Source organism: Cervus elaphus, chromosome 20 (genome assembly GCF_910594005.1).
Source record: "Cervus elaphus chromosome 20, mCerEla1.1, whole genome shotgun sequence".
NCBI classification, from domain to species: Eukaryota; Metazoa; Chordata; class Mammalia; order Artiodactyla; family Cervidae; genus Cervus; species Cervus elaphus.
Window position 1 is genome coordinate 71,895,335 of NC_057834.1, and position 26,462 is coordinate 71,921,796.

The window sequence follows — 26,462 nt, forward strand, 5'->3', positions numbered from 1 at the left end:
CATAATGTCTTATAGTACTAAAAAACAACAACAACAAAGACAACAAATGGCATCTAAATCAGGGGTAAAGTTAATGGTGTCGCTGCTCTGAAGTCCTTTTACTGCCTGGAAGGATAACGAAGTATTTCTCATTGATTAATGTTTAGACTTGAAAAGGTAAGCAGATGTCAAAATCTCTAGGGTAATCAGTAAAAATTTTTTAAAAAATTTAAATAGAGAATAACTTCCAAACAACTAAAAAAGGTAAAAACAAAATGATGAAAAAACAAATCAGTCCTCTAACCACAAAGCAATTTTTCTGGTAATTAACAGCAAAAAGAAAAATACAAGAAAAACCATTTAGGGGTTTGTAAATTGTGGTAGATTAAATTCCTAAATCTAAATCTGAGACAAATTCCTAAAATGGAGGAATCTTCTCCCATCCTTGAATCTAGGCCAGGCTTGTGACTTGCTCTAGTAAACAGAACGTGTGGAAGCCTTTCTGCTTTCACCTTGACTTCTCAGAATGCTGACCTGAGACTACCATCTGAGCAACTGAAGAGCCTGCTGAAAGATACAAAGTCACTAAGATGAAAACTGGGGCATCCCAGCCACCAGCCAGCACCAGCTACCAGATACGAACCACAAAGCACTGCCAGTCCTCTACTAGATACAGCTCATAAGGGAAGCTAGGCAAACCTAGCAAAAGAACTACGCAGCCACTCAGAAATAACTGCTGGGATGCTGTGTTACAACTGACATAAAGAGACTCACTTTCTCTTGTGGAAAGCCATGGGTCTAAGAAATTTTTTTAAATATTTGAAATGATTGACATATACATCAAATGATATGTTTACAAAGTAAGAGTTTACATATCAAAAAACCTGTGGGATGCAATGAAAAAGTGCTTAGAGAACTTTATAACCTTAAATGCATACATTAGAAAAGACTGAAAATTCATTATTTATCTGAACATTTGAAAAAGAACAAAATTAACTGAAGAAAATATAAATAAAAGGATTCAGATGAAAGCAAATAATGAAACAAAAGACAATAGAGGTAAAGCAAAACTAAGAGTCAATTTTTAAAAAAAACGGACACATTTTACAATCATAGCAAGATTGATCAAAAAAAGGCAAGGGCAATATAACCAGTATTAGAAATTAATCTATAAATGAGACGAAATTATCATCAATATCCCAACATGCTGATTCTAAAATTTAAACAGAAATGATGCCAATGCAATAGTTGATAACTGAGGCACATTTCATAGAACATTCACTGCATTCATAAAGGTTCCTCCAAAGCATCTAAAACAGAGTATTAAATTCTACTTTTCAAGGAGGAAATCAATAAATTCATAAGGACACTTATGAAACATGCACTGATCACCTTTGGAGAATAATAAGAAACTAATATTTTTTTTTAATTGGAGGAAAATTGCTTTACCATGGTGTGTTGGTTTCTGCCATACAAACTGTATTATTTTATTTTTTTATTTTTTTTTGTCATACAAAACTGTATTATTTTAAAAACTAATAAAGAAGAAAACATCTATCCTGCCTTTCCTAACTGAACTGTGTCACTGGATAACCAAACAGATGAGGAAAAGTTTCTTTTTATGGAAGCATTCCACCTTACAAATGAAGTAATAACAATTCAAATATCACCATTTTGTAAACCCTAATAATAAGCTCATTGTTCTAGGCATCAAATATCAATGGCTGCTCAAATTACAAAAAGAGAAACAACCAGACATTATATACCTTGCAACAGAGACTATACCACATCAACACCTAGGAAGCATTCTTGTCCAAAGAACAAAATCTAAACTTGGTCAAGCTCTTCGATTCAACTACCAATTTAGAGGAAATACAGAGAATGAGGAAAAATGACACAACTGGCATAATCCAGATTACCAAATCTGTATAGATGAAAATATCTGGTTGCTTCAACAAATAAACTATAATAAAGAAAAGAAAAGAAAGGAAGTGAAGTCGCTCAGTTGTGCCCGACTCTTTGCGACCCCATGGACAGTAGCCTGCACCAAGCTCCTTGGTCCATGGGATTTTCTAGGCAAGAGTACTGGAGTGGGTTGCCGTTTCCTTCTCCAGGGGATCTTCCCGACCCAGGGATCAAACCTAGGTCTGCATTGTAGACAGACGCTTTACCGTCTGAGCCACCAGAGACGTCTAAAGAAAAGGGAAAGAGAAAGAGCATGGGGACACAGAGGTTAAGAGACATTTGAACAAAAAAACCCCACAAACACAATTAAATTACAGTGCTCAGGAGTGTAGATTTGGATGATAAAAATTATAAAGAAATACAAAGATGCCATTACCAGAGAAGTCAGGACTATAGAGGGAAGGGGCTGTGATTAGGAAGGGCCAAGTGGAAGGCTTCTGGGTGGATGGCCAAGATATTTCTTGACCTGGGTGCTAGTTACAAAAAAAAAAGACATTAATTCATATATGTATTTCACATACTTTTTCTACATTTTGTTGTATAATGTACAATAAAAAAGCTTTAAAGACCTTAAACAGTATTTCACCATAACTATAATGTGCTCAGTGCCCAGATGTGTCCCACTCTTTTGCGACCTCATGGACTGTAGCTCACAAGGCTCCTCTGTCCATGGGATTTTCCTGGCAAAATACTGGAGTGGGTTACCACTACCTCCTCCAATGATTATAATACTTCGATATTAATGTACTATGATAAAATTGTTAATGTAACAATTAACTTCAGTTTGAATTCAACGTAAGACTTCTTTTTAACACCTGAATAATTCTTTCCCCTCCCCACCCCACCCCCAATGATTCTTGGCTGTTCTTTTGAATCTAAGGTCCCTTACTGAGTTTATGATTAATCTCTCTATCCAATTCTTTACTCCTTTTCTTGTTCCCTTTGACTTCAATCCTGTGCTAACTGAACACTAATCAACCAGTCAGATGACTAAATCTGCTGGTGTCGATAACATCGTTAATGTACTAAAATCGCTAGTCTGTTATCATCATTAATATACTAACCCAGGTTGTTTCTCCAGGGCAAGATGAGCTAACAGACCCCCAAGCCATGGACCACCTGGTCTGGGACTCCTAAACTAAAACATCCTAACTCCCAAAACTATGATTAAGAAATGTCACAGATGATGATTCGGCCCATCCTCTTTGTTCTTCCCCTTTAAAACAATCTCCAACTCAAAAAACAAGATGGATCTGAGGACAGTCTCTCACTCCCCGGCCTGGCCCCTTGCAATAAACCCTTACTTGGCTGAAAACATCTGCTGTCAAGAGTCTGACTTTCTGTGTCAATGGGCATATGAGGCCTTGCTTGGTTACAAATCTAAGTCAATCTGAAGGACTGATATAAATGTTTTACTCTGTCTTTTACCCTCTACATGGCTAATTCAATCATAAGAACTCTTATCATCAGGGGTCATTTTTACCTTTCTGATTACTCCCCAATAAAATAAAGATAATAAAGCAACTATCTCAAAAGACTGTTGTAAGGAATAAATGCAAAATATTTAAACCTGTAATAATGACAAGTGCTCAATAAACAGTTAATAGTAATGTTACCAGCTTTGTGTCTTGAAATTCCTTCTTCTCGAATCATAATTCCACCAACACCATGCCTTTGCTCATGCTACTTTCCCTACCTGGAATGCCTTTTACTCCTTATCTCTTAAGATCAGGTACAAGAGTGAAACCTCCCCAGGTAACAACCAAAACAATCAAACATTCTCAGCTCAGAGCTACCTCCCACAGAATTATTATTAGACCAAATGTCTAGTGATATTGATTTGTACAATAAAAGTTTTCTATGTATTTGCATTTCCATAAGACTGACGTCAGAAATAATGTTCATCAATTTGGTATCTCAGTACTTACCTAGACTAGTGACGTATAACAAGCATTCAGTAGAATGTGCTGGATCAATGTTTTATTTTCTCCAACACTGAAACTTTCTTCAGTAATGGGGAAGTGCTGTTTTGTTGAGCCAGTGATAAAATACACAGAGAAATGTATTCACCCATCAATAGTTAAACTGGAAGTAATCTGATATATTAAAAATGGGGATCATTTCATTGATTCTCTGACACTTGCTTCCTAAAAAGCACATCTTGGGCATTACTTCAGGGGAAAGTAAATGTTTAAAACGTTGAAAAGTTGAAAACACTTTAAACATAATTTCCTGATACAACAAAACTGTATTTACAGGTAAATGGAAAAATAATATTTTAAATAAAATATACCAGATGTTTTAAACTAGAAATTCAGTGTGAAATGTTAAGACACAGGATTCTTTCAATAGTTTGTGAGTTTCTTAACAGCAAAAATTCTAGTTCAATTTTTAATCTTCCCAAGTGCCCAATACAAAACTAAAATGAAATAGGTCTTCTCCCACTGAGGATCCATCTAGGAAACAAACCTCTCTCATTTACTACTGTGTGTCCTCAGTACCTGGCACTAAGTGTTGAATGAAGGTACAGACTTGTATCATATCCCCCAACTCTTGAGAACAGGAGCTTTTATTCATCTCTATAAACCCAGGACGACAGAGGATGAGATGGCTGGCTGACATCTCCGACTCGATGGACATGAGTTTGAGTGAGCTCCAGGAGTTGGTGACGGACAGGGAGGCCTGGCGTGCTGCAGCCCACGCGGTCACAGAGAGTCGAACACAACTGAGCGACTGGACTGATACACCCAGCATCTAACAAGTAGCAGGCACGCAACGTTTCAGGACTTGGTGCATGATCTTTGGGCTCCTTTCTTCGAGTGGTTCCCTGATTCCCACGCCAACCTACTCCTCCAGTCCGTGTTCTGAAATGAGGAAAAGATCTGACGTACCTCAGTTCCTTCTTCTGCTATACCCTGAGTTCACTTCTAAGATACAATGAGGAGAGAATGACAGTGACACTGAATTTAGAGTCAGAAGATTGAGCTTGACACAAATTATTATGAAGCATTTTTTACAAGCAAGTTGAAGATATGCATAATAATGCCTTCCACATAACTGATTTATTTTTAATGCCAATAGATAACTTCTTAAGCAGAGAATAAATCATATAACTCACATTTATTTCTATTATTATAGTATCATTATAGCGGTGATTCACAGATATCAATCAATATAGCTGAATGCTTTGATGAGCTTTATTTTCAATTTTATACTTTATTAACTGCATTCATTTAGGACTGCTAATTATCCAAAGGACAACGAATGAATGTTTTAAAAAAAAAAAAAAAAAACACCTTTAGCACACTTACTAGTTTCACCTAGCAGGACTTCAAACTATTTTACATATGCATTAATAGTTCCCACAACTATTGGGAACAACCAATAGCATTTTATCCAACCATAGCATTTTATCCTAATGCTATGGAAGGTTATATTCCTGACAGAAATGCCTAAAACAAAAGTTATTTCCTCATAAAAAGAATGTTATGATAAAAGCCATATTCTTAACCAAGGGCCTTATGCCTAATTTTTTGTAGAAACGACTACAAATGTCATTTTTAAACATCTCTAACATTCTGTAAAGAATCATTCCCAAAAAAATAACAATAGAGAAATACACTACCCATTTTGAATAAAACTTAATTTGGCATATATAACTCTATAAAGAAAATTACAAAGAGTGCCTATCTCTTCTTCACAATTCCAGTTTAGTGAATTCCCTGGTGGTCCAGTGGTTAGGATTCTGCATTTCCACTTCAGGGGCACAGGTCTGATCTCTAGTCAGGGGACTAAGATCCTGCAGGCCATGTAGTGTGGCCAAAAATAATAATAATAATAATTTCAGTTTATATTTTATTGCAGCAGAGTAGAATGTGGTGATATTCATCATCTATGACCAAAAAAGAAAGACCCTTCACCAGTGACTCCAGCAGAAACATCACAGAGTAGGAAGGACTCTGACTGACCCCGATGCCTAGCCCTATTGTCAGAGGGCCAAATCATCACTAGAAGAAAACGTGTGAAAGGTACCAGGTTAAAGATGAGAACCAACACCCAAAGGGTATCATTTAAAAGAAAGGTTATAGTGCTATAAATATATTGTTCTATACTTAGTCCTATCCAATAACTTAATTTACTGACAAAATATACAGAAGGAATACTAATTAAATGTTCAGGATGAAAAAAATTTAGGAGGAAGTAACATGCCAAAAGATAACTTGTAAATACCCATACCCAGGTTTAAAAAAAAATCAAACCAGCAAGTTGAGAAGGGGAAAGGAGGGAAACAATTGTGAAAGCTAAAATATGAGTAAAGAATACTTACTGCCACAATAATGAATGCAACTTCATCTATTTTAACAAATGTTTTGGATCTACAAAGCAGGTAACAACCTATTCCACTCTATCAGACCACACTTAGAATAATGAATTCAGTTTCAGACCTCCTCTTTAAGGGACTGAGAAAAATAGTATCATATTCAGGAAGCAACAACTGAAAAAACACAAAGGCCTGAAACCATGTCACATAAAAGTAACTTAAATACTTTCCAACTCTGATTCAAAAGGTTTCTTTAGGGAGATTTTTGTGGGCATATTTTTTTTGTGAGGAAAACTTTTAGGAAGGCTCAATAATTATTGAGAACCTAACAATGGGATGTTTTGCTGTCTGTTAGCGGCAAAGGGAAAGTTAAAGTTATTTTTTATCCACTGAACTTTGTTCCAGCTACTGAGTTAGGACATTTTCTCATTTAATCCTCACAACTACTGAGTTAAGTAAATATTATTATTCATGTTCTACAGATAAAAAAAGTGAGGCTCAAAGAAGTTGAGTAGTTGACCAAGATCACAGGTCTAGCAGACAGTTGAATAAAAACCTGAACCTGTATCTAACCCCAGTGACTGTTTTATACTACGCCAAGTGTCTCCATAATAAAGATGTTTCACATGTAAAAATATGCATTCATGCAAATTAAAATAAGTCTGCAACATTATTTTACCCCTCTAAAATAATCCCCCTACCAAAAAAATTCTAATATCCCTTAATGATTAGAGAATTAAATTAGCACTCATTCATAGTATTCTATGGCACAATGCTTAAAAAGTAATATGTAGAATTTGTGTAGCTCCAGAATGTTTACACCTTTTCTGGAAAAGGAAAGGTATAAACTATACTAAGGAAAACTTATAAGTTTCCTTCATTAATCCTATTTCTGGCAATTATTCCAAGGAAATAATTCAGCAGAGAGAGAAATGTTCACTCACAAATATATATAGTATTGTCCATAAAAATTACAGAAGCAATCTAGATATCCAATATTTAAGTGTAAAATAAATTATGATATAGTCACACAAAGGAGTATTTATATATTTCTTTTAAAATATAGTAATGAGGTTCATGTAAAAACACAAGAATGATGTCTATGCTTTAAAATGAAAATAGCAAAGCATGCATTCAGCTATGTAAAAATTTATGCATATAAATAAAGGTAATACAAATAAAACAATGTATATATTATGGTGATGACATTATACATGATTTTCAATTTTCTTGAACTGTTTTTAATTTTTTCACTCTATTGCTAACTTTCAAAAGCAGGTTATAAGATATAATAATAATGATACTATTTTTATAAATTTCTAAGATATGCTGTCTTATATCCCTTCATGCATATAGAAGGGGCCCAGCTCCTAAAGAGTTCATAATATACTTAAGGAGACAACATTTACATTTGTAGCAAGAAAAAAACTGTTATTTAAAACAATAGTAACTACAGCTCTAAGAAATGAGCATTTCAGAGGTAGTCATCTAACAAACTTTTTTGAGTGCCTATTATATGCCAGCCATAGCTCTAGCTACTGGAGTTATAATAATGAACAAAACAGACAAAAATTTCCTGCCCTCATGGAACTTACATCCCAGCAGCAGAGACACAATAAGTAAGTTAATATGTAAATTAAATAAGCAATTGACAGTGCTAAGTGCTACGGAGAAAAATAAGAGCCAAGAAAGTGGGCAGTGAGTATGTATGTGAAAGATGCAATTTTACACTAAGGGCCAGTGGAGGGTCTCACTGAGAAGACATCTGCTAACTGACTGAAAAATGGGAGAGAAAACAGTAGTGATAAATGGGGAAAGAGAATTCCAGGCAGGGGAACGGCAATAGCAAAAGCCCTAAAATAGACTGCTTGGCCAATGGTGCTAATGTACCAAAAACTGAGACACGTAATTCATTAAGCAGTCTGTACCCAGTTACCTGAAGCATACCACAGACAGCTACACAGTTCTGAGAAGACAAACTGCATCAGTTGGTTTCTGTATATAGCTGCTTTCCTGGCAAATCCTTTGAGGTCTTCTTCACCTATAGCTACTTAAGCATCTCCTTTTTATTCTGAGGATCCATACTCGGCCAACCCCTAGAGCACCCAACAAAGCTAATAAATTTCCAACAGGGGGAATGAGACCCTTAGGGTGAACCACGAGAGTGGATGTTATAGGGGTTGCCCCCATATGGGAATGTCCAAGAAACTTGTAAATAAAAGAACTTCTCCATTTTAAGCTGTTCTCTGTGTAGTGATATGGTGCTTCCCCGATGGCTCAGAAGTAAAGAATCCGCCTGCAATGCAGGTGACCTGAGCTCGATCCCTCGGCTGGGAAGATCCCCTGGAGAAGAGCGCTCCAGTATTCTTGCCTGGGAAATTCCATGGACAGAGAAGCCAAGCAGGCTACAATGCATGGGGCTGCAAAAGAGTCAGACACAACTGAGTGACTAAACAACAACAACATGTTGTGATATAATCCCTGCCACTTCTTCCAAATTTTCAAAAACCTCTACAACAAAACCTGATTTGTGAATTTGGAGGAATCAAGGCAGATACCAAAATGACAGGCTCAAGAGACAAGATATAAGTAGAATCTAAAATAGAGCAGAAACATGGAAGTGAAGCAAGTCATGATTAAGAAAAACACAACTTTCTGAAACTCTTCAGAAACATTTGGCTATTCCTACCATCTACAGACTGGGGCTTTGAAAAAGACAAAGGACCACCCCATAAGCTGGTGGACATGCCTACACTTTGATGGCCAACAACTAGATCACACTCAGTCAAACAATTAATAGATGAAACAAAAAAAGTACCTAAACACACAGTTCCTAAGACTAAAGGGGGATGCTTATTTGTTTAAAAACACTTCATGGAAAAGGTGACCCTGACCTAACCTTCAAAGGATAAGAGTTGAAGAACAGAGAATATAGGAAGAGATATTCCAGGTACGGCTAAATCATGAATAAGGCTCCAAAGCCAAGAAGCAGTGTGGCCTGTTCAGAAAACAGTGCAGAAACTGGTCTATTTGGAACACAGTAGTTGCTGGCAGGTAATGGAATAAAAGATTAGCCAGGTAAGGTGAGACCAGATAAAGGCAGATTCTGAAATCCAGGATGAGAAATCTGAACTTTGACAAGCATTCATGGGAAGAGAAAGAAAACTGCTTTGTTCTGCTTCTGTTCTTTGTTGTTGTTTTTTTTTTTAAGATCATAAAACAGTTTAGCAATGTTGACTGGTCCCTTCCTTGCCTTCTAAAACTGGCCCACTGATTTCCTACCCTCCCCTACCCCCAGTTCCTGTTACATAATCTCAGGCACACAACTATCACTTCTCTGAAGATAATGCCTTTAACTCATGTTTGTGCTAGTACCCCATCTCCAACTGCCTGTCAATTATCCTTAAAAAGTCTTCAACCATCCTGTATCACTTGTCCATCCTATAAATGCTTCTGAATGTCTATCCTGTGACATATGCAAAATAGGAATGTAAAGATGACTCAGTCCATAGCCTCCAGAAACTCACAGTCTGATGCAGGCAGAAGCCAAGAAAATAAACTGGTACAATATAGAGCAGAGGAATGCTTAGAGCAGCATGTGCGCAGAGGACATCAGTTTGGAGATCAGGAAAAGACAGACGATATTTAAATGAAAGTGCTAACTGAACTGAGTCATGAAGGAAAATAAACATCAAAGGGTGGGAAGAAGTGGTGGGGATGAGAATGATTACAATTAGACTGCAACGGCTGGGCAGAGCCCATCCCGCTCAGAGACTGTTAATTCTATATGGCTGGCAGAGTAAGTAGTAAAGGACCAGATCATGAACACCATTCTCTCATGCTAAGAATTCTGTATTTTAGAATAGCTGAAAGAGTTGAATGAAGAAATAACATGACCATATCTGTGTTTCTTAAAAAGAGCTCTCATGGCAGTGGACAACGGACTGAAAGAGCATGACCATGCCTCATAAAATGCAACAAAAATCTGATAAAGGCTTCTGTTAACATTCAATTTATTTCCAGTCATTCATTCCTATCCTCATTCTAGGCTTAGCTCATATCCTTCATAAAACCTTCCCTAATTCTTCCCAACCATATTACTCTCTTCTTTCAGAAGTTTCTAAGGCCTGACTGTCTGTACACCGCATTGTCATCATCTTACATTTTTAATTAATTCACACTTAAAGATGACATATATTTTTTAATGTATGTGTGACACATACATACAAACACCTCCATCTCACAGTACCTAGCATGGTAATACATTATGAAACAGATAATTCCTTTGAATTGAATACATGGGTCTCCTATATCCATGAATAAAATGATTCCACTATTCCCCATATAAATAATAAACAAATAAGATGTATGACTAATCAAAACTAGGGTGAAAAAGTTAGTACAGTGGTCATATAGAACAAGGGAGCTTTCTGGGGAGATGAAAATGTTCTAATTTTATGAAAGGAATGTGTTAAACTGTTGCATCTATTTATTTTAAAAATACACAGGATGTGTATAGCTCAACATATACAAATTTTACCTAAAAATCTTTAAAAAATAAGGGGTAGGGAGCAAGGAGCTATAGATGAAACAAGAATGGTAGAATGTTGATGGTACTTTTTGTGTAGAGTGTATGGGGGTCCACAAAATTATTCTGCTTACTTCAAAAGCGTGTGAGGTTTTCTGTAATAAAAGTATATTTCTCCCAGTCAAATCATATATAACTAAAAAACTACCCAGAAGATTAAAATTACTCATTCTCCCAATGTCTGGAATAATGTAATGTTCTATCTTTTAAAGTGATTTTACTATCTTTATTACCTATCTGGTTCTAAGGACTATCTTCTACGACAAATTTGTTAATAGCACAGACAAGCTATTAAAGGTCAAGCAGTCACAATTTCCTTAATTAGGCACTATGCTGCTGCTAAGTCGCTTCAGTCATGTCCGACTCTGTGCGACCCCATGGACTGCAGACCACCATAGTAAAGTTAATTAGCCCTGTTACCAAAGATACCCAAAAAGCCAGTAAAATATAAAGTTAGAATGTTCTAATCTTCAAACTATTGAAGGAGGAAACAGACAGAACAGGCTCCATCTTGAAAGCAGGACTCCATCTTGGGCCGGACTGTGGACTTTGAGCTACATGCCCAGTATCTGTGGAAACCACAAACCAACTGGAAAACCAGGTCCCCGGGACAGAAGAGCCCCAGGGCTCGTACCTAGACTCTCCGTGGCCTAAAAGAATACCCTAATTATGTGTGTAACCAAATAGAATCATAAATTTTATTATGCTTATTGGGCTATGGCCACAGGCCTATTGATAATTGTCCACTGTTAACTACCTAGGCTTAAGGCATATGAATCACGGATTAACTTTGACTGTATCTTTCCTTTCCTTTTTTCAGACTAGTTTCAGGGAATTTGGGGAGGTGGGTTTGGATACGTATACTTAAGGGTATATAAGGTTTTCACAAAAACTGGTCAGGGTCCTTGGCTAAGAGAAGACTCTGCCTTGGGCCCGCCAGTGTAAAAACTGCACTCCACTATCTGCACTGTCCTTCTGAGTGAGTCTGTTTGCCGGAACGAGTGGCTACAACACTATGATGCCAAAGACGGCAACTGAAAGATATCCAAATGATTCTGGAGGTATATTATCTACAAAGATAGATTTGACACCATTCTTCATGGCTTTAAAATAATCCAACAATTTTATCTCTGTAATTTAAAATTCAAGCTTATCTGCTCATAATTTGCATTCCCCTCCCACACTATTTAATGTGTAAAATAAAGATTTTCCTTAGTACTGTACTGCCAGTGCAAAAGATTAACAAGAATCTTTTGTTTAGTAAATTAACTGCTGCATAGTTTAATTCCCTCCAAAGTTTACAAAATTTCTCAGAAAGAGATCTATAGAGCATTTTACATTAATAATGAATAAACACCCAAAATTATTTAATAAGCCAGATTATATTATACTGTTATGCTATTATTGCTACTATTTCCCATCAGATTATGCTGAAACTTTTCCTCACTCAATTATCTATGGCCTTATTAATCAGGAACTACTTTAGCTGTGACTGGAAGGGACTTGAAGGACTTGGAGAGTGTTTCTGGGATGCTGACAATGTTCTTAACTGGGTGCAGATCTGGGTGATGATTACATGAGTGAGTTTCATTTGTGAAAATTCTTCAAGCTCTACACTTATGTGTACTTTTCTTCAACTATGTAATTCTACAATAAAACAAAGTTTTTATTTAAAAAAAAAATCATAAAAGCAAGCCAGAGCTGTTAGGGCAGTCCTTAAATCCCCCTCTCCCATAATAAAACACCTGTTCCATGCCCTGAAATACTTCTCCACAAAAATGTAATTCAAAGTTATTTTACGACATTCAATATTTTCTACTGGCATATTCCCAGATAATGCATAACTTCCATTTGCAACTGGGAGCTCAGAAAGCATAGTCTCATCTAAAATTTTGTTTATATACATTTTCCATAATAAGTCATTTTAAAAGCAAACTGGATAGAAGAAAAAGCTCTGTTCTGTTCTGATGAAGATGCCAATCATTTTCAACTTTGTTAAGCAGATTTACGAAGGAAAAGAAGGGCCACTGCTTCAGACTTTAGTAAGATAAAGAAATCAGGCAAAGGGGAAGGTTTAGGAAGAACTTCAAGGGAAGGAAGCCCACTTGTCAATGTTTTAAACCAACGTCTATTACTAATCAGATATAATAGGCAAATCAAAAGAGAAGGCAACAATACCTGCCCAAAGAAATGAATGAGATAAAATGCATGAAAACACTGTGCCAAGATTCAATACTTTCCCGGCAGGCATGCTTGACATAGCCTTTCCTCATTCATCTGCTGAAGCAAATAAATTATATCTATAACCCCACAACAAGTAACTCAATTCTCTCTTCCTTCTCTAATCTTATAATCTCCCAAAGTTAAATTTAAACATCAAAATTCTCGAGGGAGAAGCAACGGAGTATAATCAATAGAGCTCCTAACCCTTATCTAAAGCACACTTGCACCTTCCACCTGCGGGCCAAGAAAGGGAACCTTGCCCTCCAAATACCTCGGAACAGATTCAGCCTTTTCGGCTGAAATGCCAGGGCGTCCACTGACCAACTCCAAAGGGACACCACTTTAGAAAGCAACTTTGCAAGTGGATCCGGGATAGTTCACATGAACCATCCTAGCGACTTCTCAACGGCAACTACTAAGGATTCATGCCAAACCTCACCCACTGACTTAAACAACAGCCTCCAGCCTGTGCGTCCAATCCCCATCCTCAAATCACACAGAATCGTCCACAAAGCAAACCCACTGACAGATGAGATGGCAAAACTACAACACACCCAGAAAGTTGATCCAAAAAAGGAGGTGATGGAGTTGATGTAAAAAGGGGAGGATATGGGGGCGGGGGGCACTCCTCGGATCAGAGGCACAGGTTTGCTAGCGGGTGCAAGAAAAAGATTCACACCCCCGGGGGCAGAGTGGGCAGCTGGACAGGCAGGCGGAGCGTAGGGAGCACGGAGAACTCCCGCGTCGCGGGACACCCGGACACCCTGACATTGGAGCCTGGCAGCGCCCGCGGCCAGTCCCGGCTCCACTTGACCCCGCGGGGCAAAGGGGATCGTCCGCCGGGCGAAAGAGAAGAGCGCCCGGGGAGCACCAGCTCGGGCCCGGGAAGGCGGCGCGGCCACGGGCCTTCTTACCCGTGCAGGCCGAGGGCGCGGCGCCGCTTGTGGAGCAGGCAAAGCAGCAGGAACGTGGCCCCCGCCAGCGACGAGTTTCGCACGGTCAGGTACTTGCTGAAGGCCGCCATGGCACAGCCAGCACAAGCGAGACAGGGAAGGGATCGGGGACGCGGACGCGGCGGCGACTACCGTAGTGCAGGAAGCGCGAGGGAGACTGGGAGGAGAGGAGCGCGCGGAGGGAGGGCGGTGCCGACCGCGCAGGACCGCCCCCTGGCGCGCGCCGCCGCGCCGGCCGCGCGCCGGAGCCCACCTCGGACTTTGGCTCGGCGGGAGCGCGCGCAGGCGCCACCGGGGCCAGAACAGACTCGGGACGCGCTCTGCGCACGCGCCTACCCTCCTGGGTTCGCCGAGCACGCGAGCGCAGAGACGCCCCTGAGGCTCAGTTTGCCGCTGGTCGCTCTTAACAAGCCCTCTGTGTATCCCGCGGTCTCGCCCTTACCCCCACCTCCGCGCGCGCACACGCACAAGGCTTTCACAAGAACTGGAAAAGCCGCCCTGGACTGCCCCAGGGGCTTGGTGAGACTTGCCCCTCCGCCTCCACTGTTGGGCAGTTACCACCCTCTTAAAGGAGCCAGGAAGAAGGGGACCGGCCCCATCACAGATCCTTTACACAAAACTGAGGGCGCAGTAATCCTTTAGAGGAAAACAACTGTAGGAAGCTCTCAGAGGTGTACGGAAATGTGGAAAAACTGACTACAAATCAAAAGTCTTTTTCCAAGCCAGTGTTTTCTAAACCATAAATTTTCATCTCTAGGGGATTATATATCGGTTTGGTAGATGGAGACCACTACTTTTTTTTTTTTTTAATGAAATCTAGAAGAATAGAGCAATCTCAGGGTGCCCTACGTGTAATGGAGTTGTTCTGAGAAAATTTTATATCATGTGGATCTATGTGCCCCGAGAAGTGAAACAAAATGTATTTCTTAATGTGGCTCTGATCAAACACATTTGAGAAACACTATCCTCTGCAGAGGGACATTCAGCCTTAACAAGAGTGCATTGTAATCATGCTGGCCTTACTCCCGGAATCAGAAGGGCATTACAGATTACAGCATTCTTCAGCCAGGGCCTGTGATACAGAAATCCCTAGTATTTAGACGGGTATGTACAGTGACTAGTGAGTCCCTGTCTTTAGTTGAGGAAAGGAGAAAAAAGCAAGTGTGTCAATCAGAAAACAAGTTCATATATTAAAGTAGCCCAGTTTGAAGTAGCCCACAAAACAGTGGTTTCCTAGGTGTTTTCTCAATATAAATTGGCAATTGCTTGATACAGATTACAAGAGTCAGTCAAGAAGGCAAAAGGGAAAATTACTAGTTCATTAAAAAATTGCATAGCACTGTGAAAGTGTTAGGGACTTGGGAGAAAGTGATTATCATCTTGGATTTTCTATGCAAGGTTAGTCCAAAATATGTCTATTTAGTAAATAGATTGTATTTTTTTTTAAAAAAGATACATTTAGGAAGTAGACTATAGCTCAGAGAAAAGACAAGAATGATTCACTGGGCAAGATATTCTAAAAATACCCTTGTTCAAGATGCATCAGTGGACTTCCTTGGTGGCCCAGTGGATGAGAGTCTGCCTGCCTATGCAGGGGAAACAGGTTAGATCTCTGGTCTGGGAAGATTCCACATACCTCAGAGCAACTAAATCCATGAGCCACAACTTCCGAGCCCAGATGCTGCAACTACTGAAGCCCACATGCCTAGAACCCAGTCTCCTCAACAGGAGAAGCCAGGGCAATGAGAAACCCATGCACTGCAATCAAGAATAGCCCCCGCTGGCGGAAGGGATTATTAGGGACTTTGGGAAGGTCATGTACACACTGCTATATTTAAAATGGAAAACCAACAAAGACCTACTGTATAGCCATGAAACTAAAAGACGCTTACTCCTTGGAAGGAAAGTTATGACCAACCTAGACAGCATATTAAAAAACAGAGACATTACTTTGCCAACAAAGGCTCATCTAGTCAAGGCTATGCTTTTTCCAGTAGTCATGTATGGATGTGAGAGTTGGACTATAAAGAAAGCTGAGCACTGAAGAATTGATGCTTTTGAACTGTGGTGTTGGAGAAGACTCTTGAGAGTCCTTTGGACTGCCAGGAGATCCAACCAGTCCATCCTAAAGGAGATCAGTCCTGGATGTTCATTGGAAGGACTGGTGTTGAGGCTGAAACTCCAATACTTTGGCCACCTGATATGAAGAACTGACTCATTTGAAAAGACCCTGATGCTGGGAAAGATTGAGGGCAGGAGGAAAAGGGGATGACAGAGGATGAGATGGTTGGATGGCATCACCAACTCATTGTACATGGGTTTGGGTGAACTCCGGGAGTTAGTGGTAGACAGGTAGGCCTGGCGTGCTGCGGTTCGTGGGGTCGCAAAGAGTCGGAAATGACTGAGCGACTGAACTGAACTGAACTGAAAGCACAAAGTTATGCTCAAAGTTATGTGCCAGCCTGGATGGGAGAGGGGCTTGGGAGAGAATAGATACATGTATATGTATGGCTGAGTCCCTTCCCTATATACTTGAAACTACTGCAACATTGTTAATCTGTTATACCCCAGCAGAAAATGTTTTTGGTGTTAATAATAATAATAATAATTTTTTAAAAAAGCAAAAAAAAAAGAGTAGCACCCACACTGCAACTAGAAAAAGCAAAGATGATCCAATGCAGCCAAAAATACAATAAATAAATAATTTTAAACAGAAGCGTTACTGATTCTTAAAAATGAAATGAGTTAAATATGAGCTCAAATAATTTTATCCCATCATATAAATACCACCAGGGACAAGTCTGTAACCCGACAAAGTTACGTTTACTAATTTGCTGCAGCAAAGGAAACCACAGAGCAAAGGAAACAGAGGAATTGTGGGTATGTCTCCAAAAAAGGGAAGAAAAGCAGATGGTTATTATATTAGGGGAAAGAAAGAACTTAGGTAGACTAAATGAAACAGTACTTAATAGAGCAAATCAGATCTATATGTGAAGGAATTAATATCAGACCTGCATCGAGAAGCAGACTAGGGGATCTGTTTCTTGAAAGGTAAGATTAATGTAGAATATGCGTGTGTGTGCAAAGTTCACTTCAGTCATGTCCAACTCTTTGCACTCTATGGATTGTAGCCCACCAGGCTCCTCTGTCCATGGGATTTTCCAAGAATACTAGAGTGGGTTGCCTTTTTCTCCTCCAGGGAATCTTCCTGACCCGGGGATCAAACCCGAGTCTCTTTTGTCTCCTGCATTGGCAGGAAGGTTCTTTACCACTAGTGCCACCTGGGAAGCCCCTCACTAATAGTATTTCCAAACAATGAAGTTTCTGTCAACCTAGGATTTTAAAAAAGTTTCCTTAGTACTGTATCCTTCAATAATTAGCCAAAGCACATTTTCAGATTCAAACTTTATAATTTTTTTAATGTGACTTTATTGGGCAATCTCCAGGAGCTCTGATTTTTAAAGAATTTGAACTAATGAGAATAGGGAAGAATGGGGAATATGGAGCTAAGGAATCTAGAAAACCTCTTGAACAGATAGTGTGATAGACAGCCTCTAGCACTGTCACAGATGATTCTTGCTTCCTGGTATTCATACCTTTGTGTAATCTCCCTCATACAAGGGCTGATCTGTGTGAAAAAAAATTATGGCAAAGGTGATGATACGTGACTTCTGAGATCAGATCATGAAAGGTATTGTGGTTCCTGCTGTGATCTCTCAAGTTGCTGCTGCTGGAGAAGCCAACTGCTACAGGGAACAAACAGCCCTGGGAAAGAATTGAGGACTCCTGCCAAGGGCCAGCACCAGGTCACTTAGCCCTGGAAGCAGATCTTTCATCTCCAGTCAAGTCTCAGATGACTGCAGCCTCATGAGCCATCACGAGCTAGAACACTAAACCCAGATACCCCTGAATTCTTAACTGACACAAACTGTGAGAGAGAATATATACTGATCGCTGTTTTAAACTACTGAATTTTGGAGTAATGTATTATGCAGCTGATGTGATTAGGGCTAACCCTTGTAAAATGAATGGAGGAAAAGGACTCTAGGAGAGATAGAATAGGAGGAAAAAGACACAAAGACAAGAAGGATACGAAGCAGGAAGATGATTAAGTCTGGTGTGGATGGAGATTCAAGAAGGAGTGTGAAATGACAGAAGAGGATGCAATGTTTAATGGAAGGTCTAAAACACCAAGGTAACCAGTTGGGACTTTATTCTGTGTATAAAAGGGAGTATTGCAGGTTTGGGGGCCTCAGCTATCATTTAAGAAAGAGTAGTGTGTAGGATGGATTGAAGGAGAAAACATCAAGTAGAGAGACCAGTTTGAACACTTTTGAAATAATCTAGATAAAAGGTCATAGGCATCTGAGTGAGAGCAGCACAGAACAAACAGGAAGGAAAGCACTTTGTGGATTCAGATTGGATGGAGATAGGTGAGATTGTTGTTTAGTAGGATCATTATTTAGTTATTTTTTAATTAACTCTGAAATTTCCAGGTTGAGTTGCCTGAGAGGACCATAATATTTACCAGAAGGCAGAGGCACAGAAATGGCACCTGCTTGTCAGGAAAGATAATGAGATGCAGATAAATGAATTCCTCACTAGTTTCTCATCACCAAGATAAACCCCAAGATCCTTAGCATCCTATTCAAAGGCAATTATATAAGCTCTGTCTACCTCTCTGAAGGGAATTCTCTGGTAGCTTAGTTGGTAAAGAATCTGCCTGCAGTGCAGGAGACCAGAGTTCAGTCCATGGATTGGGAGGATCCCCTGGAGAAGGAAATGGCAACCCACTCCAGTAATCTTGCCTGGGAAATCCCATGGACAGAGGAGCCTGGTAGGCTACAGTCCATGAGGTTGCAAGAGTCGGACATGACTTAGCAACTAAACCACCACCTCTCTGAATTCCTAACTTTGCACTCTTCCCCACTCCCAGCAGCTATATTCTACCCCTGACCCGGGGGACAAATGCACATTCCTATTCCCCTCTGTGGTTTTCCCTTGAGTATGTTATTCCTTCTACTTGAAATACCAATCCCATTTTGTCCTAACATCCTTTAAAATGAAGCTTTGATGGTCTCCTACCCCAAACTGTCTTTTCTGAAGCCACTTTCCCACCATCATCCACCCCCACTCCCAGCAAAGTTAACCACTCCCTCCTTTGTACTACTTCTGTTTCATATGTAATTCTATTAATGTATAGCAGGTTAATGAATAGTAGCCATGAAATCAAAAGATGCTTGCTCCTTGGAAGAAAAGTTATGACCAACCTAGACAGCATATTAAAAAGCAGAGACATTACTTTGTCCACAAAGGTTCATCTAGTCAAATCTATGGTTTTTCCAATAGTCATGTATGGGTGTGAGAGTTGGACCATAAAGAAAGCTGAGTGCCTAAGAATTGATGCTTTTGAACAGTGGTGTTGGAGAAGACTCTTGAGAGTCCCTTGGACAGCAAGGAGATCAAACCAGTCCATCCTAAAGGAAATCAGTCCTGAATCAGTCCTGAATATTCATTGGAAGGACTGATGCTGAAGTTGAAACTCCAATACTTTGGCCACCTGATGTGAAGAACTGACTCATTAGAAAAGACCCTGATGCTGGGAAAGATTGAAGGCAGGAGAAGGGAATGACCGAGGATGAGATGGTTGGATGGCATCACCGACTCAATGGACATGAGTTTGAGTAAACTTCGGGAGTTGGCAATGGACAGGGAGGCGTGGCGTGCTGCTGTCCATGGGGTTGCACAGAGTCGGACACGACTGAGCAACTGAACTGAACTGAACTGATAGTAGGTTATCAGGGAGGCAGATCTTAAAACTTTCTTTTAAGACAAACTGCTAGTCATTTCTCTGACAAAGTAAACCTCAAGTCACCAGGAACATTTCGTCTTTGCTTAGAAAAGAAACACTTGAAAGGCCCTTCTTAGTGACACATATATAGGAGCATTTTGTACCCATTGCATTGGGGAAAGTATGTAACAGGACATCCGGACAAGACCATTCCTCCAAATAATCCTAGTTAGCCCAAGTTGGTAATGGGAAAGTTTGCCTGGGATTGCCTCCTGGGAAGAAAGATTGAGATGTCAACCTCTTTGCTTTCCAGGTTCAACATTATTACAACCTTTTGATAGACTGAGATAAACTTTGATAGACTGAGATAGCCCTGCCTCACAGCTCAGGAGCCTACAGAGAAACTCCCAGGGGAAATAGGAAGCCTGGGCTGGTGAGCCAGTTCAACAACAGAGTCTCATGGCCGCAACACCTGTTTCCAGCACAGTACTTGGCTAAGCCATGCATGGCCCATGTGCTCAGTCATGTCCGACTCTTTGCAACCCCATGGACTGTAGCCTGCCAGGCTCCTCTGTCCATGGAATTTTTCCAAGCAAGAATTTTCCATTTCCTACTCTAGGGGATCTTCCTGACTCAGGGATTGAACCTGCATCTCCTGTGTTAGAGGCAGATCCTCTACCACTGAGTCACCTGGGAAGCCATGAAAGCCATGTGAATTTAAAAAAATATATATATATAAAATATAAATAAATTAAATAAATAAATCCAGTCATTCAGGTGTACCCACATTCTTTGGGAACAGTATCCAAACATAGAAACACCTTGGGGATCCATGCATCAGCTGCTCTACAAGCTGGGCACCCAGGATGTCATGACAGGGAGCAAGGACGGGCAAGAAAGCCAACTCGCAATGGCAACACCAGCTAGTAGCCAAATATTTTTTGGCAACAGTTTCCTGTCTTGTGTGGAGACAGAGAACTCACTTCTGGTGAGCTGAATTAGCACCTGAGGTGAAGTGGCTGAGAAAGGCAGTCTCAAATATAAGGTACTGGGTTTCCTAATAAGGACCTAAATGGGTCAATTAACTGAAAAAATAAATGATGTGAGGTGATATGTGAGTATTGCCCCAAACTGATGAAGCAGGTCATACTGATTAAAAGCATACACACACGTGTGCGCAGACGCAATGTGTCGGATTCCGTGACCCCATGGACCGTAACCTGCCAAACTCCTCTGTCCATGGGATTGTCCAGGCAAGAACACTGGAGTGGGCTGCCACGTCCGCTTCCAGGGAATCTTCCTGACCCGGGGATTGAATCTACGTCTCTTATGTCTCCTGAATTGGCAGATGGTTTCTTTACCACTAGTGCCACCTGGAAGCAACTACCCCCCCCCCCCCCGCCCACACACACACACAGTAGTATTTTTTGTTTTCTATAGAGTAGGTATATTCCTAAGCCCTGTATGCTGTTGACATATAGCAGACACATAGCAAATGTTTGCTAAATTGAACAAATATTTTCTAGTGTTAACAGGAATGCCCTGTGGAAAATGCCTAGCAAGTAATTACAAAATTAAGATCTAGTTCATAGGAGAAAAGATCAGTAATACACATTTTTTCATATGAAAATGTTTATTAATGACTTACCATGGGCCAGGAACTGAGGCCAGTGGTGAGAAAAACAGAATAGTCCTTACCCTGAACAGATATTAAGCAAAAAATAAAATAATTATAAAATCCAACTAAATTAAGAGTTTCAAGTATACATTTAGAAAGGATAGACAGTGGAACTAGTAGTAAAGAACCTACCTGCCAATGCAGGAGACATAAAGAGGCATGGGTTCAATTCCTGGGTCAGGAAGATCCCCTGGAGGAAGGCATGGCAACACACTCCAGCATTCTTGCCTGGAGAGCCCGTGGTGGGATATGGCCCATAAGGTTGCAAAGAATAGGACACAACTGAGCGACTAAGCACACACGCATACATGGATTTAGAAGTCTTCTGTTTACAAACAGATGAATCCTTGGAATGGAATAAGAATTAAAAAGAAAAATGGGCAGTTGAGAAGTGAAGTATAATCTTATGAAACACCTACATTTCAGAGATAAAGGAAGGGAAAAGAGCTGGGGCAGTGAGAATAATTTATAAGGTAGTATAGGAACAATGAGGCGTGATGCTCACGGAAGTCAAGATAAAAGAGAGTTCCAGAAGGGTATAAGATAGTTAATTCAGATTATTGGTTAAGTGTTGGAGATATATTCTTTTGTGAAGCCTTTCCTGGACTCTCTTTTCCTCTCTCCAGTGTCCCTAATGCACACTGTTCTGACTTTTGTGACAGCTCCTTTATAATGCTTATTTATGTAAATGGAAGTAGCAAGGGGAGGAACTAAGTCTTATTTTTCTGTTTTTCTTTTTTAATGTGAACCAATTTTAAAGTCTTTATTGAATTTGCTACAATATTGCTCTGTTTTATGTTTTGGTATTTTGGCCCCAAGGCATATGGGATCTTAGCTCCCCCACCAAAGATCAAACCTGTACCCCTTGCTTTGAAAGTGAAGTTTTAAAACCCATGTCTATGTACCATAGCTTTCTTATCCATTTGTCTGCTGATGGGCATCTAGGTCGCTTCCATGTCCTGGCTATTATAAACAGTGCTTCGATGAACATTGGGGTACACGTGTCTCTTTCAGTTCTGGTTTCCTCGGTGTGTATGCCCAGGAGTGGGATTGCTGGGTCATATGGCAGTTCTATTTCCAGTTTTTTAAGGAATTTACACACTGTTCTCCATAGTGGCTGTACTAGTTTGCATTCCCACCAACAGTGTAAGAAGGTTCCCTTTTCTCCACACCCTCTCCAGCATTTATTACTTGTAGACTTTTGGATAGTAGCCATTCTGACTAGCAACTAATGGTACAATGGAATATTACTCAGCCATTAAAAAGAATGCATTTGAATCAGTTCTAATGAGATGGATAAAACTGGAGCCCATTATACAGAGTGAAGTAAGCCAGAGAGATATACACCAATATAGTATACTAACGCATATATATGGAATTTAGAAAGATGGTAATGATAACCCTATATACAAGACAGAAAAAGAGACACAGATATATAGAACAGACTTTTGGACTCCATGGGAGAAGGCCAGGGTGGGATGATCTGAGAGAATAGCATCAAAACATGTATATTATCAAGTGTGAAACAGATCGCCAGTCCAGGTTGGATGCATGAGACAAGTGCTCAGGGCTGGTGCACTGGGAAGACCCAGAGGGATGGGGTGGGGAAGGAGGTGGGGGGGGGTGGTTCAGGATGGGGAACACATGTAAATCCATGGCTGATTCATGTCAATGTATGGCAAAAACCGCTACATTATTGTAAAGTAATTAGCCTCCAACTAATAAAAATAAATGGGAAAAATAAAAAAATAAATAAAACCCAGGTCTCCCGAATTGCAGGGGGATTCTTTACTGTCTGAGCCATTAGGGAAGCCCTTGGATCACCAGGAAAAAGTGAAAGTGTTAGTAGCTCAGTCGTGTCTAATGCTTTGTGACCCCACGGACTGCAGCCCGCCAGGCTCCTCTGTCTATGGGATTCTCCAGGCAAGAATACTGGGGTGGGTTGCCATTCCCTTCTCCAGGAGATCTTCCCAACCCAGGGATTGAACCCTGGTCTCCTACATTGCAGGCAGATTCTTTACCATGGGGCCACCAGGGAAGCCCCTTATTTTTCTTTAATCCCACGTCACCTCAATAAAAAAATTGGAACCATACCTCATACTGCAAACAAAAGAAACAGAATAATTTCTAAATTGCTCAAAGAATGAATAAAAAGAAAAAGGAAATTAAAAGAAACTATTAAAACCATTGAAAGAAAACAAAGAATTATTCATGAAATAGTTATAATGTTGGCATGAGGAAGACCTCCACAAGTATTAAAATCCAGAAACTGTAGATGAAAATAATTGATACTGGCTACTAAAAATAATGTCTTCTCGATTAAAAAAATAAAAAACACCATACAGTAAGCAGAAAGAAAACTGTAGGAAAAAAACTGTACTTTATTTCTTACACTAGAGGTTCATTTTCCTAAAAGTACATCAAATCAGTAAGAAAAAAGCTTATAGAAAACTTACAGCTAAATAGAAAACTGGGTAAATAATATGAATAGTTCACAGAATAAAAAATTCAAGTTTGAAAACATACTTTTTATCACACATGATATGTGACACAAAATAAAACTACACTAAAATACAATTTTGACCCACCAAATAGGCAAAGATCCCAAATGTTTAAAACACACTATGTCATTTTTTTAATGAATATTTCTGAGGGCCAGGTAAATTTGAGCAAACTGTAAGATTATTGGTCAAAAAGATCTCAGAGAGACAGCAATGAGTGGTCCTGAAGAGAGATCTTAGCTGCCTGTCCGGGGATTGACCCTGGGTACCCTGTATGAAAATCAGAAATCCAGCCACCAGACCACAAGAGGCTATAGGCCAGAAGGAAAGTGTCCATGGCTCTTTCTCCTGTGTTTCAAGGAGGCAAAAGCTATAAAAACAGGTTCAAAGTTTATTATTAGAGACACTGTATGACACATGGGAGAGCACACAGGAAAGCAGTTTCAGTCAGAAGCAAGGCAGAAATACACGGCCAGAGAGGAGCGCGGTAAAAAGGACACTTAAATCACTTATATAGGACAGTTCTTCTGAGGTTTTGCTTACCTTTGGCAAATTATCTTGTTTCTTTTTTCACACCTGGTCCTAGGACCACCCCTCCCCCCAAATACGTGTGCACAAGTCTTTGCTAAGACGGATCCCACTGCAGAGGCCTATAGGTGCATGTCCGCACTTATTATGGGGGTGGTACCCTCTTCCCTTTTTGACCTCCAAGAAGCCTTCCTGCGCAGGTGCAGACAGGGAAGTTTTCCTTGACATCAGAAGTGGGCACCTTATCTCTTTACTTTAGCAGAGCTTAGCTTTTGCCACTAGCTTTGTCCTTGGAGGGTCTGGTTGAGAACAAAGCTTCAATTTTACAGCACTTGACAAACACCAGCTGTCCAGTCCAAGGGCCCATCTATCTCCTACCTCAAAAAGCTTTAAAAGAGTCCCAAATATACATACTTTCTGACCTAGTAATTCATTTCAGAGAATTGATTCCATAGATTTACTCTCACATAGATATAATGCATCTTTCTGTAAAAGCAAGGAATGGGAATATTCTTTAATTCTATAATGTAATGTATTCCTGTAATGTAATTCTTATTAATAATGTAATGGAATATTATACATTCACTAAAAGAATGAAGCAATTTTGTATGTACTACGATGGTATGATACTAAAATTTAATGTTAACGGGGGGCGGGGGAAGCTAGGAGTAGAATAATTTGTAAAATATGTTACCATTCATAAAAGTAGTGAGGAGAGTTATATTTATGTGTTTATAGATAAATATAATACCTTTAAAAGGATGCTCATAAAGTTGATCATATTGATCAGTTGCAGGAAGGGTAGAATGGAATTGAGAAGTAGGAAGAAATATTTGCACTGAATAAGTTTGTACCTTTTATGTTTTAACCATGTGACTATATCATCTAATACATTTCAGAAAAAAATTCAATGACGCGAAATTCATATAACATAATATTAACTATTTTTAAATCAACAATTCAGCTGCATTTAGTATATTCACAGTGTTATACAACTACAACCTCTGTCTAGATCACCATCATTTTCATTACCTGAAAAGAAAACCCCGTACCCATTAAGCAGTTCCTCTTCACGGTTCCCCTCTCTCAGCCCCTGGCAACCACCAATCTTCTGTCTCTATGGATTTATCTATCCTGGATATTTCATATAAGCAAAATCATACAATATGTGACATTTTGTGTCGGCTTCTTCTGCAGAGCATACTGCTTTCCCGGTTCATCCACATTGTAGCATTCCTTTTTATGACTGAATAATGTTACATTGTATAGATAGACGCATTTTATTTATCAACTAATGGACATTTGGATTGTTTCTACCTTTGTGCTACTGTGAATAGTGCTGTTATGAACATGCATGCACAAGTGTTGGCTTGAGTACCTGTTTTCAATTCCTTGGATGTATACCTCAGAGTAGAATTGCTGGACATATGGTAATTCTGTTGAAATTTTTTGAGGAGTCACCAAACTGGTTTTCAAGGCAACTGAACCATTTTGTGTTTCCACCAGCAGTAAATGAAGGTTCCAATTTCTCAACATTTTCACCAACACCTGTTATTTTTTGTTTTTTTAATTATAGCCACCCTAGTGAGTGTAAATACTCATTGTGGTAATAATTTGCATGTTCCTAGGGACTAGTGATGGTGAGTATCTTTTTATGTGCTTGCTAGCCATTTGTGTATCTTCTTTGAAGAAATGTCTGTTCAAGTCTCCTGTCCTTTTAAAAATTGTCTTTTTGTTGAGTTGTAAGAGTTCTTTACATATTATGGATATTAGATCTTTATCAGATATTTGATTTGCAAATAGTTTCTCTCATTCTTAAAGCTGTCTTTTCACTTTCTTGATAATGTCCCTTAAGGCACATTAGTTTTTAATTTTGATCAAGTCCAGTTTATCTATTTTTCCTTTTGTTGCTTGTGATTTTGGTGACATATCTAA

The 26,462-nt window shown here is 39.5% G+C and overlaps 1 protein-coding gene across 2 annotated transcripts in view; it reads right to left on the reverse strand.

The window, feature by feature from the left end:
- The window catches only part of ABCD3 (ATP binding cassette subfamily D member 3), a 76,306-nt gene extending 61,885 nt beyond the window's left edge, over positions 1-14,421 (reverse strand). Inside the window, exon 1 of one of the 2 annotated variants that reach the window (XM_043876770.1) lies at positions 13,991-14,421. In XM_043876770.1, the coding sequence (XP_043732705.1) occupies positions 13,991-14,100 (110 nt within the window). In that variant the 5' untranslated portion in view covers positions 14,101-14,421. The remainder of the gene's footprint in view (positions 1-13,990) is intronic. The other variant, XM_043876769.1, reaches the window with a different exon arrangement.
- Positions 14,422-26,462: the final 12,041 nt, after the last annotated feature.